This window comes from Alosa sapidissima, chromosome 13 (genome assembly GCF_018492685.1).
Source record: "Alosa sapidissima isolate fAloSap1 chromosome 13, fAloSap1.pri, whole genome shotgun sequence".
NCBI classification, from domain to species: domain Eukaryota; kingdom Metazoa; phylum Chordata; class Actinopteri; order Clupeiformes; family Clupeidae; genus Alosa; species Alosa sapidissima.
Window position 1 is genome coordinate 16155083 of NC_055969.1, and position 17493 is coordinate 16172575.

At 45.6% G+C, this 17493-nt stretch overlaps 1 protein-coding gene across 6 annotated transcripts; it reads left to right on the forward strand.

The window, feature by feature from the left end:
* Positions 1 to 964: 964 nt before the first annotated feature.
* On the forward strand, positions 965 to 15267 carry LOC121680387 (glutamic acid-rich protein-like). 6 transcript variants are annotated; one of them, XM_042059754.1, is made up of 15 exons: positions 965 to 1103; positions 7364 to 7417; positions 7751 to 7780; positions 8204 to 8263; positions 8651 to 8704; positions 9128 to 9187; positions 10278 to 10331; positions 10608 to 10658; positions 10762 to 10788; positions 10892 to 10918; positions 13003 to 13035; positions 13504 to 13533; positions 13631 to 13666; positions 14216 to 14257; positions 15136 to 15267. In XM_042059754.1, the coding sequence occupies exons 1-15, from the start codon at positions 1049 to 1051 to the stop codon at positions 15147 to 15149; spliced, it is 627 nt and encodes a 208-aa protein (XP_041915688.1). In that variant the 5' UTR covers positions 965 to 1048; the 3' UTR covers positions 15150 to 15267. The 6 variants fall into 6 exon arrangements, with proteins under 6 accessions (XP_041915688.1, XP_041915689.1, XP_041915690.1 ...); XM_042059755.1 differs by having other exon boundaries at positions 13649 to 13666; XM_042059756.1 differs by lacking the exon at positions 13631 to 13666.
* Positions 15268 to 17493: the final 2226 nt, after the last annotated feature.

The following is a 17493-nucleotide window of genomic DNA, read 5'->3' on the forward strand; positions in this document are numbered from 1 at the left end:
TGATACACACCTTTTACTCTGAGCCTGACAAAGATCCAAGTCCTGTATAATGGTCCATATACGCACAGCTTTTCATAATATGGTTCAAGCGCTGACTAGGCACCGCTAAGAAATAGTTCTTTGGCAACAGATAATATGACATATTTGTGGTGTGCTCAATACCAGTGATTGATAGTTGATGTCGTTAACAAAAGGGCTAGTGAAATAAATGGGACCGGTTTCCCCGAACACAAAGTGAGCTGATGTGTTGATTAATGATCTCAGGAATAGCACTTTTTATTATAAACCACAAAGTCATCTATCCACATAGTTGGATTCTCCAAAGTGCAGAATGTTAACATTGTCAGTGTTGTCAGTGCTGGAAAATCCAAGGCAGCTCCTCTCAGGAATAATAAAACACATGTTTTATTTCACACGTATGGTTCTGGTATACACAGAATGTATTAGAATGCATAATCCCGTTCTGGAGGACAAAGCATGGCTCTTCGGCATCATATCCATGCACACAATTACCAGTCTGTTTGGTCTTTGTGATGTTCTAAAGTTCCGCACATTGTGTCAATGATACACATCCAGCTAACATTTCTGTTGTATTTGTTGTATTGCAAAGAGGAAACGACTTTAGATGTCAACAATATGAGTAATGCCCCCCCCCCCTCCAACACACCCACCCACCCCACCAACACACACACACACACACACACACACACACACACATACACACACACCATCCGTTTTTCTTCAGATGCACACAGATCACCGGCACACCCCGGCACCCAAAATAAAGGACCATCTGACCCCGAGGCCAACAATGGCGCCCATTCTGCACCCAAATAATGCCACGTCTGTGCGTTATCCCCGATGTGCCACCCAGCTGCCTGCAGGTAGCCATGGACAATAGGATGATGTCTGCCAGCATTCGCCAAGCATGTGATGTCCCCGGGGCATATAATAGGCATCGGCAGTGAAAAGAAAACACGACTCAAAGTACGGACTGACAAACAAGCACTTTTGTGAGACACAGTGACCCACTTCAAGGTTTGGCAACATGAGATTTGAAGTGCCCATCTGTGTGTTCTTAGCCGTCGCAGGCTTACAGTATGGTGAGAACATTAAGCTGTCATTTGTCAAATGTGGTAAATCTTACTTATCATTATGTTAATGTATTTTGGATGCTTTTGTTGTTGTTGTTGTTGTGTTAAATGTCAGACACCAAACAGGACGAGGACCACAATTGCGTCACGTTCAAAAGTTTATTTAAGGGTTGGGGGTTTCAGGGGTTCCGGGGGGGGTACAGGAGTTCCAAGAGTCTGCGTGTGTGTGTTCCCCCAGTAGCCGAACAGCGAAGGCAGGAGCTGGATGATCCGGGAAGTCCTGGGGGAAACACACACACAACAGCAATTGAAACGAAGCAGCAGTACAGTCAAGGACTAGGCGGTATTCGTAGAAGAGGGACGGAAGGCAGGTCAAGATTACCGGGGCTGGAGAACACAGAAGTAGTCGAGCGGGTCCGGGATCACAGGCAAAGAGTCAGAGGCGTTTTCAATAAACAGGCAGGTAACTGGTGCTGGTTGCAGACGATCTGACAAGTGTGGACTGAAAAGCAAGGCTTTATATAGAGGGCATGATGAGTGGTGAATGCAGTGCAGCTGGTAGGTAACGAGGGTGAGGCAGAGCAGAGCAGGAACAGGTGGAGGTCATCAGACTTCAATCAGCACGTGTACCAGGCAGAGAGAGAGCTCATGACAGAACCCCCCCCCTAAGGGACGGCCCCAGAAGTCCCCAAGAGTGACACCACGTCGGGAGGGCGGAGGGGAGCCGGTGGAGGGCTAGAATTCCTCCGAGCGGTCCGAGTGAACATCCTCATCCTCGGAGGGAGCTGGAGGGTCGTGGACAGAAGACGGGACAGGTACCGAGACAGGGTCAGGGTCAGGCACATGACAGGAAGCCGGGCGGGCAGGACGGTTAGGGACCCCTCTGGGGCGGCCCCTACGGATTGCAGGTTGATCAGGATGCAGACGGTGGAAGTCGGCGATGAGTGTCCGGTCCACAATCCGACTGGCTGGCACCCAGGTTCTCTCCTCAGGTCCATAGCCCTCCCAGTCGACGAGATACTGGAGGCCCCTACCTCGCCGTCTGGACCGAAGCAGGCGTCGAACGGTGTACACCAGCCCACCGTCAACGAGGCGAGGAGGAGGAGGAGGAAGCGGCACGGGGACCAGCGGGCTTTCATGCGTCGGCTTGACTTTCGAAACATGGAAAGTAGGGTGCACCCTCATGGAGGTTGGCAACTGGAGCCGGACTGCGGTTGGGCTGATGACCCTCTGGATAGGGAACGGGCCGAGGAATCGAGGTGCCAGTTTACGCGATTCCACCCGCAGTGGGAGATCCTTGGCTGACAGCCACACCTTCTGGCCAACACGGTAGGCGGGTGCCGGCGATCTTCGGCGGTTAGCCCCAGTGGCATAGCTGACAGCTGACTTGAGTAGCGTGGCACGAGCTTGTGACCAGGTACGACGGCAACGGCGGGCATAGGCGAGGGCAGACGGGCAGGACACATCTCCTTCCTGGCTGGGGAACAGGGGGGGCTGGTAGCCATACACACACTGGAAAGGTGACATACCAGTGGCAGAGCAGGTGAGGGAGTTGTGAGCATACTCTATCCACATCAGTTGTTGTGCCCAAGCCTGGGGTTTGCGAGAAACCATGCACCGCAGCGCCTTCTCCAGCTCCTGGTTTGCCCGCTCGGATTGACCATTGGACTGGGGGTGGAACCCAGAGGTGAGACTCACTGTGGCCCCTAGAAGACGGCAGAACTCCTTCCAGAATGTAGAGGTAAATTGCGGGCCTCGGTCAGAGACAACATCCCTGGGCAGCCCGTGTAGACGGAAGACATGATCAAGAACAGCCTGGGCAGTCTCTCTGGCAGATGGCAGTTTAGGGAGGGGAATGAAGTGTGCCATCTTGCTAAACCGGTCAACCACAGTGAGAATGACAGTCATCCCACCTGATGGTGGGAGGCCAGTTACAAAGTCCAAGGAGACGTGGGACCAGGGTCGTGTGGGCACAGGCAAGGGCTGGAGTAAACCAGCGGGGGGCCGAGTGGAGGACTTGTTCTGATTGCAGGTGGGGCAGGCACGGACGAATTCTCGGACATCCCTTCTCAAAGACGACCACCAAAAGCGCTGGGCAAGGAGATGGCAGGTGCGGGCGGAGCCCGGGTGGCAGGCAAGGCGGGAGTTGTGTCCCCACTGTATGACCCGGGACCTCAAATTATCTGGGACGAAGAGACGACCGTCTGGGCATGCACTGGGACTGGGATGGTCACGGAGGGCCTCTTGAATTTCCTCCTCGATATCCCAGGTCAGGGCAGCTACGACGCAGGGATCGGGCAGAATTGATGCAGGTTCCTGGGAAGGGGCGTCATCCTTATGAAACTGACGGGAGAGAGCGTCCGGCTTGGTGTTCCGAGAACCTGGGCGGTATGACAGGGTGAAGTTGAATCTGGTGAAAAACAAGGCCCAGCGGGACTGTCTGGGGTTAAGACGTTTGGCATTGCGGATGTATTCGAGGTTTTTGTGATCGGTCCAGACCAGGAACGGAACTGTGGACCCCTCCAGCCAGTGACGCCACTCCTCCAGGGCAAGCTTGACAGCCAACAGCTCACGGTTTCCAACATCATAATTGCGCTCTGCAGGTGAAAGCCGGCGAGAGAAAAATGCACAGGGGTGCAACTTGTTGTCCTCCTCTGCCCGTTGAGAGAGTATGGCCCCGACTCCCACGTCTGAGGCATCCACCTCGACAACGAACTGCCGGTCTGAATCCGGCATCTGGAGGATGGGGGCAGTGGTGAACCGGGCCTTGAGGGTATGAAAGGCTGTGTTGGCCTCTGGGGTCCAGGAAAAGGGGTGTTTGATGCTGGTCAGAGCTGTGAGGGGAGCGGCGACGGAGCTGTAGTTCCGGATGAATTTCCGGTAGAAATTGGCAAAACCGAGGAATTGCTGCAGCTTCTTCCTATTCCCCGGAACTGGCCAGGAGGTAACTGCCGAGACCTTTGCGGGGTCCATCTGGATATTGCCTTCAGCGACGATGTATCCCAGGAATGACACAGTCTGAGCATGGAACTCGCATTTCTCCGCCTTGACATAGAGAGAGTTCTCCAGGAGCCGTCGAAGAACCAGCTGGACATGACGGGTGTGTTCGGACAGAGTTCTGGAGAAAATTAAGATGTCGTCCAGGTACACGAAGACGAATTTATTCAGCATGTCCCGCAGCACATCATTCACCAGCGCCTGGAATACCGCTGGGGCGTTGGTGAGGCCAAATGGCATTACCAGGTACTCATAATGGCCGGTGTGGGTGTTGAATGCTGTCTTCCACTCGTCACCCTCCCTTACTCGCACTAGGTGGTAAGCATTTCTAAGGTCCAGTTTGGTGAAAATAGTGGATCCCTGGAGCAATTCAAAAGCAGAGGTGAGTAAAGGCAGAGGGTACCGGTTCTTCACTGTGACATCATTCAGACCTCGATAATCAATGCAGGGGCGAAGAGAACCATCTTTCTTTCCCACAAAGAAGAACCCGGCACCAGCAGGAGAGGAAGACGGGCGGATGAGTCCAGCTGCCAGGGAGTCCCTGATGTAATCCTCCATAGTTTTTCTTTCAGGAGGGGATAGTGAGTAGAGGTGACCTTTGGGTGGAGCAGTCCCAGGGAGGAGATCAATGGCACAGTCGTACGGACGGTGTGGGGGCAGAGATGTGGCTTTGGTCTTGTTGAACACCTCTCGGAGGCCATGGTAACATTCAGGGACATTAGAAATGTCGTGGGCAATGCTGGGGGGTACTGAGCCGGGGGGCAGCGAGGCAGCACGCAAACAGGTCAGGTGGCAGGCATTTCCCCACTCTTTCACAGTTCCGGAGGCCCAATCGAGGTGAGGATTGTGGAGACGGAGCCAAGGGTAGCCCAGGATTAGGGGTTGACCTGGAGAGCTGAGCAGGTGGAAGCGGATGGTCTCTCGGTGGTTTCCTGACACCATCATTGAGATGGGGGCTGTGATGCTGGTAACTGTGCCAATTGCGTGACCGTCCAGGGCCCGGGCTGGAACAGGAGTGGACAAGCGATGGCTCTCCAAGCCCAGCTGACGAGCAAGTCCTGTGTCAATAATGTTTGCTTCTGCGCCAGAGTCCACCAGGGCTGCCAGGGTGTGGGTGGAATCAGACAGGTGAAGACAGACTTGGATGAGGGGTTTACGGCTGATGGAGGGCTGAATGTTCATTGAGCTCATCCGGATTCCTCCTACATCTGGTGAGCTCCGGCTTTTGCTGGACAGGTGGCGACTCGATGACCATCACCACCACAGTACAGGCACAAGTTGGAGGTGATGCGTCGCTGGCGCTCTGCAGGGGTTAGGGAGGTGCGGCCGATCTCCATCGGTTCAGACTGGTCCGGCTGGCTAGATGGTGTGGCAGGTGCGGACAGAAGGGCAGTTGGGACACTCCGTGTGCTGGTGGATGGACTCTGGCGCCCTCTCTCATGACGGCGGGCCTGGATCCTGCGGTCGATGCGGACAGCCAGAGCAATGGCTTCATCAAGAGTGGGGGGTTGATCATGGGAAACCAGCTCGTCCTTTATGTAGTCCGCCAGGCTGTGGAGGAAAGCATCCACCAATGCTTCCCTGTTCCAGGAGCTTCGACTTGCCACGGTTCGAAAGTCGATGGAGTAATCCGCAACAGTCCTTCTGCCTTGGCGAATACTCATCAGGATCCGAGATGCCTCGGCTATTGTGGATTCCAAATCGAATACCTTGAGCATCTCCTCTGCGAATAGGTTGAAGGTTGCACATGCTGGGGTCTGGCGCTCGAACTCCGCCGTTCCCCAGAGTCGAGCTCGGCCCGTCAGGTGAGTGATCACGTAACCGACCCTCGCCCCTTCAGTGGCAAAAGTCCTGGGTTGCAGGGTAAACTGGACACGGCAGCTCGTCAGGAACGCCCGTACCTGGGTTGGGTCGCCGCTGAACCGCTCTGGATTGCCGATCCTGGGTTCTGGGGCTCCGGCAGCCACGGTAGCAGTGGACTGGGCAGGAGACTCGGGTGTTGGGCCGGTGAGCAGGCTGGCTGGGGCTGGGCCGGTGGGAGCAGGCAGAGGAGAAAGGTTGGTGAGAAGTTGAATGATCATTGCAAGTTGTTGCTGTTGCTGCTGGAACTGCTGACGCTGGCTCAAGCCGGCTTGAAGTAGGGAGGCAATGTCAGCAGTGTTGCGGTTTACCTCTCTCTCTGTCTCTTCCAGGCGTTGCATGGCGGTGGGTGGTTCTGGTTCGTCGGTTTCCATGCTGGTTCGACCGTGCGCTGGGTCCATGTTTGGTCAGATCGTACTGTCAGACACCAAACAGGACGAGGACCACAATTGCGTCACGTTCAAAAGTTTATTTAAGGGTTGGGGGTTTCAGGGGTTCCGGGGGGGGTACAGGAGTTCCAAGAGTCTGCGTGTGTGTGTTCCCCCAGTAGCCGAACAGCGAAGGCAGGAGCTGGATGATCCGGGAAGTCCTGGGGGAAACACACACACAACAGCAATTGAAACGAAGCAGCAGTACAGTCAAGGACTAGGCGGTATTCGTAGAAGAGGGACGGAAGGCAGGTCAAGATTACCGGGGCTGGAGAACACAGAAGTAGTCGAGCGGGTCCGGGATCACAGGCAAAGAGTCAGAGGCGTTTTCAATAAACAGGCAGGTAACTGGTGCTGGTTGCAGACGATCTGACAAGTGTGGACTGAAAAGCAAGGCTTTATATAGAGGGCATGATGAGTGGTGAATGCAGTGCAGCTGGTAGGTAACGAGGGTGAGGCAGAGCAGAGCAGGAACAGGTGGAGGTCATCAGACTTCAATCAGCACGTGTACCAGGCAGAGAGAGAGCTCATGACAGTTAAATATGTTGTGTGTGATGTGATAAAGCTGAATAGTGTTGTTTTTATACTTTTAATGTGAATTATTTTTTATAGTGTTAGGCTAGGAAAGCAAAGCTGTTAAAACAATGTGACACCGCAGGCATTCAGAGGTTACATGGTTCAGTCAAAAATGTAAACTAAGCAATGCATAATGATATTCTCAAAAATCTTCCATCTACTAAGACATTTTGTCATAAACTGTCTTGTCTGTTTACGCAGATTGATATCTTGATAGAACAGTGTGGGGAGGCCATTATGTGACAACTGTATTTCTATATTTTCATATTCACACAAGCATTGGAAGACACTGCACTCCTTTGCATGGGTCAATATGTCGATCCGTGGAGTTTGAAGGTGTACACATAGACATTGATAAAAACAGTTTCATGGCCTGTGCATTTAAAAAGCGAACTGTGATATCTCCAGCCCATGCAGCATCACTGGCATCAGAAGAGAAGGAGGATTCATCTGAAGAAAAAGGTACAGCGATGTTGAACATGTACAGATCATGACCCCTACCCCACCCCACCCCACCAGCACCACCATAGATGATCATGTGTGCATAATTACGACCTCTCTGGTTGAGTGAATATTCAGCACATTTTTGTGTTTTTGCCACATAGCAAGAGAGAGACCTCTGTGGTTTTAACTCTTATGGGTTAACCCTAATAGCAGTGGGATATGATGTTGTTCTGGGTGGGCTGGTGGACTGACGCCAGCCAGCTCAGTGCCATAACACATTGTCTCCTGAATCAGCTGGAGGATTGGGGGGAAAGAATGATATGTTTCTCTTTTCTCTCTTTGTGTCAGCAGTGGACCAATTGACTTTGCTGCTGAAAAGAGGTACATTTTATTAAAACATTTAGTACATTAGTGATACATTATCAGATAGTTTACAGCTTTGTAGCTGTATTCTCACCATGAAAACCCATGTTTGGCCTGTATACTCTACTTTTCACAAGCATACTCACAAAAGGTGTTTTGGTAGTTTAGTACATTTACAATGGTTTGCATTTGGTAGTTTGATATCTCTGAGAGTCACCTGATGATTAAAACTGTAGGAGGACATTTTTATTATGTTACCATTCTAGAAACATACACAGTATGTGTCAGCATAATTTTGTTTTAGCTTTTCTGCTCTTTTGTCATTTTTGTTGATTTGTATGCTAGCTGTAATTTGAAATGACTCAATGCTGCTACATTTTAGTAGAGTGCTCTCTCTCTCTCTCTCTCTCTCTCTCTCTCTCTCTTTCTGATGACCATTAGATCAGCAGGAGTTTGAGGCAGCCCAGCAGGAGACTGCTGATGAGACTCAAGCTACCAAGGGTAAAGACTCAGTCGAAGTCGAAGTCTCAGTCTTCGACTAGTACCATTTCAGCGGCCTTCTAGGCTTCTACGGGAACCAACAGCCGATGAAAAGTTTTTCTGATTTTTTGTTTGTTTGTTTACAGTTTTGACCAGTCTCAGGCCTCTTTAGTGTAATATTTGACTCCTTGTCATTATCCCAACAATATTAATACACATCCATTACTGCATGTTGTTAATTTCCTAGTTCCTTTTCACTTTTTGTCCCTGGGAAAAACTTCTTTCACTTCCTAATTAAGTCAAAGTGCTTCACCTACTTTTTTCTTTCATAGAATAAGAGTGAGTGTTAACCCTCTTCTGAAACATTCTTTCATTCCCTCCTGGTCAACTTTGCTTCATATCTTTCAGAGACGGGAGGTGCAAAAGCAGCCCATTTAGCTGAAGTGGCTGAAGCTGCAGAAGGTACTAACCCAGTTTAGTACACTAATCATCTATGGTAACCTTTGGTAACCTTTTTGGCTTCACCTGCAGTACTTCCCATGAAACATTTTGTTTATCGATTTACCCATACATCTTGCAGTGTGGTCACTATGTCATATTGATTTTATGATAGAGAAGTGCCGCTTGTTCCATATGAAAAGGTTTATTAGACAATGATGTTTCAGCCTATAGGGCCTTCATCAGATCATACCTAGGACCTTCATCAGATCATACCTATAGGGCTTTCATCAAATCTCTATCACTGAACTTTTTACCAGTGGCCAGCACCTCACAAAAGAATCTTTGGTGTGTGTTAGGTTGAGTTATTTTACAACCTCTCAGTTTTAGACCCTGTTTGCATGTTCTTTCATTCCCTCCTAATTCTCTTAGCTTGATGTTCTTTAGGTCAGTTGGGTGCTGAGGCTGCCCAGGTTGAGAAAGCTGAAGAGGCCGAAGTTGCAGAAGGTAAAAAAAACAAAAAAACATCTAGTAGGCTACACTAATGCCGCCTTCATGACGACTGTAAACTTGGAGGACCCATCTTTAAAAATCCCAACCTCCAAAAAAAAGTATGTTTGTGAGATCAGCTCAGAAAACAAATATAAGAACTACTTACTTTGATTGAGTAACAATGAGAATGTCTCGGCCAAAGTTTCTATTTGTAGTTTTAATTTAATGATAAATTACCTTGCCTATTTGCAATGAGAGTGAGGTTCGCTTCTTGTTGTCCATGATTGGAGAGCATGATTGTGACATCAAGTTAGGTACTTCAGGGCATAAGAGTCCCGCAGGAGTCTCCGAGCATAAAATCCGACCCGACTTTGCGTTCAAGTCATTTTTCCTCAGTCAGAGGTCAGGATTCCCAAATATCTGACATGCCATTAAGGCACATTAACTCCCATGAATTACAGGCTGCCCTGTCACATACACTAATTACCATGAAATGTTGTGTTTGTTTATCTAGACCAGGGGTCGGCAACCTTTTCTCTTAAAAGGGCCATTTTTTTGACCAGAAATAAGAATAAATATATCTCGGGCCGCAAAGATATCGGATAAAAGATATCTTTAAAAGGAAATCAGTTTAAATATTTCTCTTTATTAGCCTCAGGCATATGGCATAATCACCGTACTCTGCATATATGTTGTATTGTACAGCAATATTTTTGGGACAGAAATGTTTTATAACTTCCATTTTTAGAGAGCCAGGGAGCGAGAAAGGAGCTATAGGGCCGCAGATTGCCTACCCCTGATCTAGACTTACATCCTTACTCCTCCAATGTGCTTACTATGTTACCTTCATTTTATGCTTGTTATTTATTTGTTTGCTTGTTTATTTATTTTCAGTTGTTTTACACCCTCTAAGTTTCAGACCCATTTGCCCTTTTTCATCCACTCTAAGCCCAACTGCTAAATCACAACTAACGTGTTAGTGTTTCTACTACGGCTGTAATTCCTGACTGAGGCTTAGGACATGCTGCTGTCCTCTTCCCTGGCCACCACTGCGTATGATAAAATTCCATTCTGACCCTCTGTTCTTGCTGATTTGTGATGATAGATCAGTTTGAGACAGCCCAAGTGGACAACGCGGAGGAGATCCAAGCAGCAGGAGGTAAAGTCCAGTCCAGTACTTTTATCAACTCTGACAGTCCAACACAAATATAATCCTTACTGACAGCCATGATCATCAATCAGTAAATTGATGTGTTTGTGCAATACTTACAAAAACACGAAACGTACATTTTTTCTCTGAAATAGTTGTATATTGCAGGTAATAATCTACAACTCAGAGCTGTTGGATAAACAAATATGCTACCATTCTTTGTGTTTGTGTTTGTGAAGGCGTATGTCATCAAACATTCATCTTTCATGTATGTGTCTCTTTCAGACAAGGAGGACAGTGCAGAGGAAGACCCTGACAAAGCCACTAAATACATGGGTACGATTCCAAATTCCATTTTAAGAAATCACTCTCTTCTTGAGAATGTCCTGTATAAATCTTCCATGATGTGTTAAGTAATTAAAATACTGCCTGTCTGCAGAGGCAAATCAGGATGAAGACTCTCATGGTAAGTCATACTTTATTTCCCTTTCAACTGTCTCCACTAACAGTACTCTACAGACTTCACTGTGTTCAGTACTGTCAGACACTTCTTATTTTTCCTATTGCAGAGGTAGTGCAGGAAGAAGACACAGAGGGTAAGATACAGCTGCCATTTTGATTATGATCCATTCCTGCCACTATAAGCAATGTTTAAATATCAGGAACAGACAGGTGTGGAACAGCAGGGTTTGCATCACATAAAGTAAACCCTACATATACATATGTCATTGTTCAAGTAGTTTCACTATCTCCATGTCCCACTGAAACATACTTTCATACTACACATAATGTGACTGATTATATTCAGTGAAATATAGTGTCCTACTGTACTGTGTGTGAATGCGAACAAGCACAAGCCAAACGACACCTTGGGATGGTTCCCCATCTCAGTCTTTTTTATGTCATCTGGTCGCTATGGAGGGTGTCGGCACATTCTTGAGCGCTTGGCCGACCCAGTGGTTTTGACATCTCGGCAAAAACCACATTCGGGTAACAATCTCCAGCATTTGAACATTTTCGGGGGACCGCAGATTTACTGTTGGTGGTGAACCTCAGCTCTAGGTTGGAAGGACATACTATCTTACAACGCAGAGTCAGCTCTAGATGTTCCTTTTACATCCTTGAGCAAAGAGGTTAAAAGGAGTGTCTTGGCCCCCTAGATGAAACAAATATGTATCACTTAATTAAAGCTATCAGTGTGTGTAAATCTATCATCATCATCTATCAATCCTCATTGAGGTGTTAGGGGCAGCCGTGGCCTACTGGTTAGCGCTTCGGACTTGTAACCGGAGGGTTACTGGTTCGAACCCCGACCCTCACTGCTCCCTGAGTGCCGCTGTAGCAGGCAGCTCACTGCGTCGGGATTAGTGTGTGCTTCACTTCTCTGAGTGCTGAGTGTGTTTTACTACTTCACGGATTGAGATAAATGCAGAGACCAAATTTCCCTCACAGGATCAAAAGAGTATACTATACTTATATATCAGTTATCATTATCATTTCAGAAACAATCTGTGATTGTACCGCTGCTTTATTTCCCCCATTGGCAGTTCAACACACTTTGTACACTCTGGTGAGAGCAGGAATTCTTGTGCTATTATAGTTCATTCTCTGCTTGTAATTGATAGCGTCCCCAAACTAAAGACACCAGTATCATCACAAAGGTTTTTAGATCACTTTCTTATCAGCGGAAATAGCAAGTCTTTGAAATGAAAATGTCTAGATACCAAAAATAAGTTTATTACCTAAAATAAGTTGCTATATTGCATTAGACTGCATACTTTACTGTCTTCTTGTTTGTCCAGTATTTCCCATCAGGCCCCGTTGACACTGGCGTCAAGTCGTATAATGCAAATTCCTCTGATTTTTTTTTATTTGATTTGATTGTTTCTTATGTGACAACAAGATGATGGAAACATTCATGTTAGTTGGTCCATGCTCAACTAAAATCTTATATGAGATCAAGTGCACTAATCAGTTGGACATGTAGCACCTGTTATAAAAAACAATGATGAAAAAAACATTTTGGAAGGTCTACACCCCCCTTATGATGACATAGTCCCTCTAATAATATATCTAGTGATATCTCTGTCCTTGACACAAATATTTATATGATATTTATCATCTCTGCACGATAATCTATCATGCTGATAATCTCTTAACTGCTGGTCAAGGTTCTACCCTGGTTAACAGCAGTGAGTGACTGAGAGAAATCTGGCTCCAGATCTCAGCTAAATCTTTTTTTCGAGGCCATTAACAACAGCAAGAACAACAACAACAACTTGCATTATAGTGCTTTATCAAGGCACCCAAAGTGCTTTACAGTGACAAATTAACTGATGTTGATGTTTACATACTTGTGTTTTAGCTTGATCCGCCACCCTTCACCTATCTAGTAATCACAAAGTCAGTAGTGTTTCGGCATATGGGTTGCCAGCTCTGCTCTAGTTACCACATCTGCGGTGTACACCGCTCTACAGTATTTTGAAAGTGATTGTAGTACTAGTTTTGGCCAAAATCCTACATACGGTTCCTTTAAGTAGGCATCTGACTGTTGTACTTTTACTTGTACTTGAGTCAAATTTAGCAAAGGGTATCTGTACTTTTACTCAAGTAATGAAGCTGTGTACTCTGTCCACCTCTGCTAAAATGACAAAGATCTGATGATTTCTGATGTTTTCAGATGTGAAAAATGATGCCCAAGAGGCCATAAGAGGTAAGCCTAAATATCCAAATAAGACTAGAAACTTGACTAGAAATATTGCTAATTGCTCATGTGTGACATGGCATTACATTGTATATAATGCATATTTCTCTTGCAGATGAGAATGAATAAATCATTGACTTTTCTCAACTTTACTTTGAGTTTACTGGAGCTTGGGCCTGACTTTATAATAAGCATAATGATAACCTACCAGCAGAGGGCAGTGTTGGCAAGCCATAATAATGACCCATGGCCTGTTTCCTATATAGGCCTACTCTCTCTCTCTCTGCCCCCCCTCTGTGTGTGTGTGTGTGTGTGGTGTGTGTGTGTGTGTGTGTGTGTGTGTGTGTGTGTGTGTGCATATGTTTGGGTGTGAGGGCAAATGTATGTGTGAGTGTGTGTGTGTCATTGTCAATGTGTTTATGTGAGATAGAGTAATCACTGATAATGCACTAAATGACTAAACTTCCTCTTTCTTAGATGACTCAAGCTCTGAAGAGAAATCAGAGGGTAGGTGTGACATACTTTTACAACTTTCCATTTATTAAGAAACTTATCATAGAAAGTCCATAATATTACCATATCACCTGACATTGTTTATCTTTAGCCGCCTTAACTTCCACAGACACCCGACAAACACAAGGTAGGAATACACTTTTAAATGTGAACTTCCTATATTCAAGTTTGTCATTTGAAGCTAACCATAAACTTTATGATGTAGATAAGGTACTCTATAAACAAGTCTGTATAGTTATAAAACTTACCTGATATCAACTCCAGCCTTGGGCACAATTTGGTTATTTTAGGCTAAATGCATCCAACAAAATTAAAAACAGGCGTAGTTTAAATTTGTTTGGTCAATCTACAGCATAGTCAGTCATTTTAGACTTTAACCAAATTGTGGTTCCATTTAGAGAAGTAATGATAGGTCTCAACTGGTTTGTTTTTGCCTCTATCTAAAACACCTCGAGTCTGATTATAATTTAGTTCAGTGCCACCTCATTTCCACGCATGGGTCTAAAAATATCCTAGTTTGTTTGTGTAAACAACACACAACAATGATTAAAATGCAATTATAAGTTCGTTCTATATAAACCACTTGGATGGAACATGAAGATGTGTTATGTAAAATAGAGGTGTTGGCTTTTACATAAGCATATTATATGAAGGCTATCTTGACATTTGACTTCAGATTCTTCAGATGAATCCACTGAGGACTTGGCTGAGGAGGAAGGTAACCGCCCAAGCATTTTACAATAATCAGTCTGTCTGGTGTGTGTGTGTGTGTGAAACATGGATAGAGAGACAGAGAGAGAGAGAGAGAGAGAGAGAGAGAGAGACAGACAGTGTGAAATGATGTTTGTGGGCTTAGTCACAGACAACCATATCAATTTGGCTTAAAAAAAAAAAAATCCCTTCTCAGCATACAATTATGTAACCCAAGGCATGTTGAAAGCGGACGCCTCTCATACTCCAAGCCTCCCTCGGTCACCAGAAATATAGTTTATGAGACACTGAGACACACATTCAGTCCCCACTGGGGAAACATCTTTGTTTTCCAAGTTGTGTGAAGACCATGTCTCCATCTTTGCCAAATCCTCCATCGACTTCATCCTTCTTGTGGAAATGTGGTCATTTTGCGGCCTCTTCGAGACACGCTTGTTTATTGAAATATGGGTCTAGGCTACCACAGACTCAGTTAACTAGGACAAGAATCCGGGACAGCGATGTCCCTGAGTACCAAGGTGCTGTTGCGGTGTGATTTATGTCTTCTGCATTGTCCCATCTTTATGGTGCCATGGTGTGGCTTGGCGTGGCCTGGCGTGCCATGCCGTGGTTTGTGTGTGTATGGTTCAGCGACTGTATACCTCTTCCACTGATTCAGCTAGGGTCAGTGGGAGGATATTCTGAGGTGAGTCAGCTGATTCCAGTCATCAGGACTGTCATTGTCTTCATTGACATGTTCCAAATAGCTTGAGGTAGCCTCAGAGGAGCCTCTCTGGTATTTATGACCTTTGTGCGTGTCAGGTCAGGTCAATCGAACACTGCAGGTGTGTGTGTGTGGGGGGGGGGGGGGGTCTGAAACATTGTTCAATGTATGTCTATCAACAGCACTCGAGGAGTGAACCACTGGATGACAGACAAAGGATGGGGAGAGAAGACGAAGCCTAAGCCATCCAGAGGAGAAATATTACTGCAGAGCCGATTCTGTTCAATAAATAACTATTACACCCTATTAACACACATTTCCTTACTTGTTAATTTATTATCCTCTTCTCTTATAAATGTGTTACCATAATACTAAACAGCATGCAACAGTGACTTCAATCTTAACGGTCAGCCTTAAAAAGATTTCAGACTGTTTCTTAAGCAGGCTTTGAAGAAACAGCACAATGCATATGGCCTGTACACTGCACATAGTCAAAGGATTTTAATCTAAGTTAAAAGAAAAAGGCCTACTTTCATGTAAACAGCAACAGTGTGTGTTTATATGAAGTTTATAGAAAATTCTCAACCCCACCCACCCTTATCCCAGGCCTCATACTTTTAAAACCCTTATGACCCAGAGGGGGTTTTATTGCTCGTGGAAACATTGTTTGAACATGTTTTTTTAACAGTGTCTTGATGGTTGGATTAGAATAAGCCTAGTCACTTATTACAATCCCTATCCTGCTGTAGGCTACATTTGAACTTCCATACCAAACGCATATGAAGTTAGGCCTTCGACGTGATTTGCTCTGAGGTAAATGGTGTCCCTCTTTTTCCCTGATTGTCTTTTGAGCTGACAAGATACATACTGCCTAACTCACATAGTTTTAGAGACGCTTCTTCAACATTTTTCGTATTTCTGTTACGTGACTGCACATTCAAAAACATGGCTTTTCTGTGATCTGATGGAGAGAGAATTATTGTCAGTTGGTTCAAAATAAGGAAAATAGCGTATAGGCTAATGCAAAATTAGAAACCTGCAAAACAACAACAAAACGTAAATGTATAGACAATGAGGTCGCAGAATTGGCCGATGCCAAATAGCTACCCTTTGATCATAATTATTAGCAAGATGCATCACATGCCCTCTTGGGCCTTAGCTATTAATCATAACTTTGGGGCAGATGCTATCTAAATTAAAGTTCAAAGTTTATTGTCATAGGTAAAACATAGTAGGCTACCAATTACAATGAAATTCTTACTTAAGTTTCTTCACATAGGCTACATGAAAAATCAAATGAGTGAAATGAAAAAATGAATCACTGTAAAGAAAGGGTCAAGACTCAAAACGATCTAATATTGTAAGTTAGGCTATGCCCTGGCCGATACGGCAATCGTCAACGTCAGAATAACAATCACGATAAGAGAAAACCTTTAATTGCATACTTCTCAGTGGAAAATGTGCACCCATTTCATACCAACTTCCACACTGCAGATTTCTCCTTTAATTAAAAAAAAAAATCTACTTCCGTGTTGTAGGTGGCCTAAAAGATTTCGGTATTGTGCGAGACCCCAATAAGTAGCACAAGCACTTTCATAGCTTGTCTGAAAGTATGAATGACCGTACTTCTACACACCCAACATTATTCTGTACTGACAGTATTTTCTTAGTGCCTGCCATAGTCATCATAAACCGTTTTCAGCTTATTTGCACTGAAAAACCACTGCAAGAACATGAAAGATCTTCTAGGGCAGGTGTGAAAGCAGTAGTAGGCTAGGCTAACTTCCAATTGCACTTAATCAGCTAGATGTTAAACCTCTTATCTTGACACATTTCCTCAGTCTTCAACTCTGTCAAAATATTGTACATCTACATTTTGAAAGCAAATTCTGAAGACCTTCAGACATGAGCTTACAGAAGCACATAATATCCACTTGTGTGTGTGTGGGGGGGGGAGGGATGTAATACTTTCTAAATCAGACTTTTAAGGGGCTGGGACGGCAAAGGTGGGCTTAATATTACACCGTATGGCCTAGAAACAAAAGTACTCAGCTACATTTTTCAGATGTTACAGCACTTTATGAATGTGATAGGTTCACTCGTGAACGAGACTTCTAAGAAAAGGGACACTGAACAGAAGACAAGACAATTCCTAGTTTTACCATTTTTATTCATTTTATTATTTTTTGTCTTTCAAAGTCCAGTCACAAATGACTTAAAAAAAAAAAGAAAAAGAAACACAAACGGTGTATCCTGGGTACAACACTCACTCTTACACACACACACACCCAAAATATTGTCTTTGGTACCTAAAAAAAAATGTAAGGCATCTACATGAACTCTAGGGTCTAGTTGTATTATGTTATGCAGTCTGCGCACTGTCAGCAGTTGTGAGAGGTGCCCGTGACGCAGCAATCCCCTCCGTCTTTCACACACTAGTGTGGTCCACTGCAGATGACCCACACCCACACACACACACACACACACGAATCGAGCAGACGCTGCTTGTTCAATTGCCAGCACGCAGGAGAGGGTTTGGC

Bases quoted from the DNA above. Each gene is read 5' to 3' on its own strand.
- LOC121680387 (XM_042059754.1), top strand. From the start codon at position 1,049: ATGAGATTTGAAGTGCCCATCTGTGTGTTCTTAGCCGTCGCAGGCTTA. The intron at 10,919-13,002 runs GTAAGATACAGC...TGATGTTTTCAG, and splicing joins GCAGGAAGAAGACACAGAGG to ATGTGAAAAATGATGCCCAA. The intron at 13,534-13,630 runs GTAGGTGTGACA...GTTTATCTTTAG, and splicing joins CTCTGAAGAGAAATCAGAGG to CCGCCTTAACTTCCACAGAC.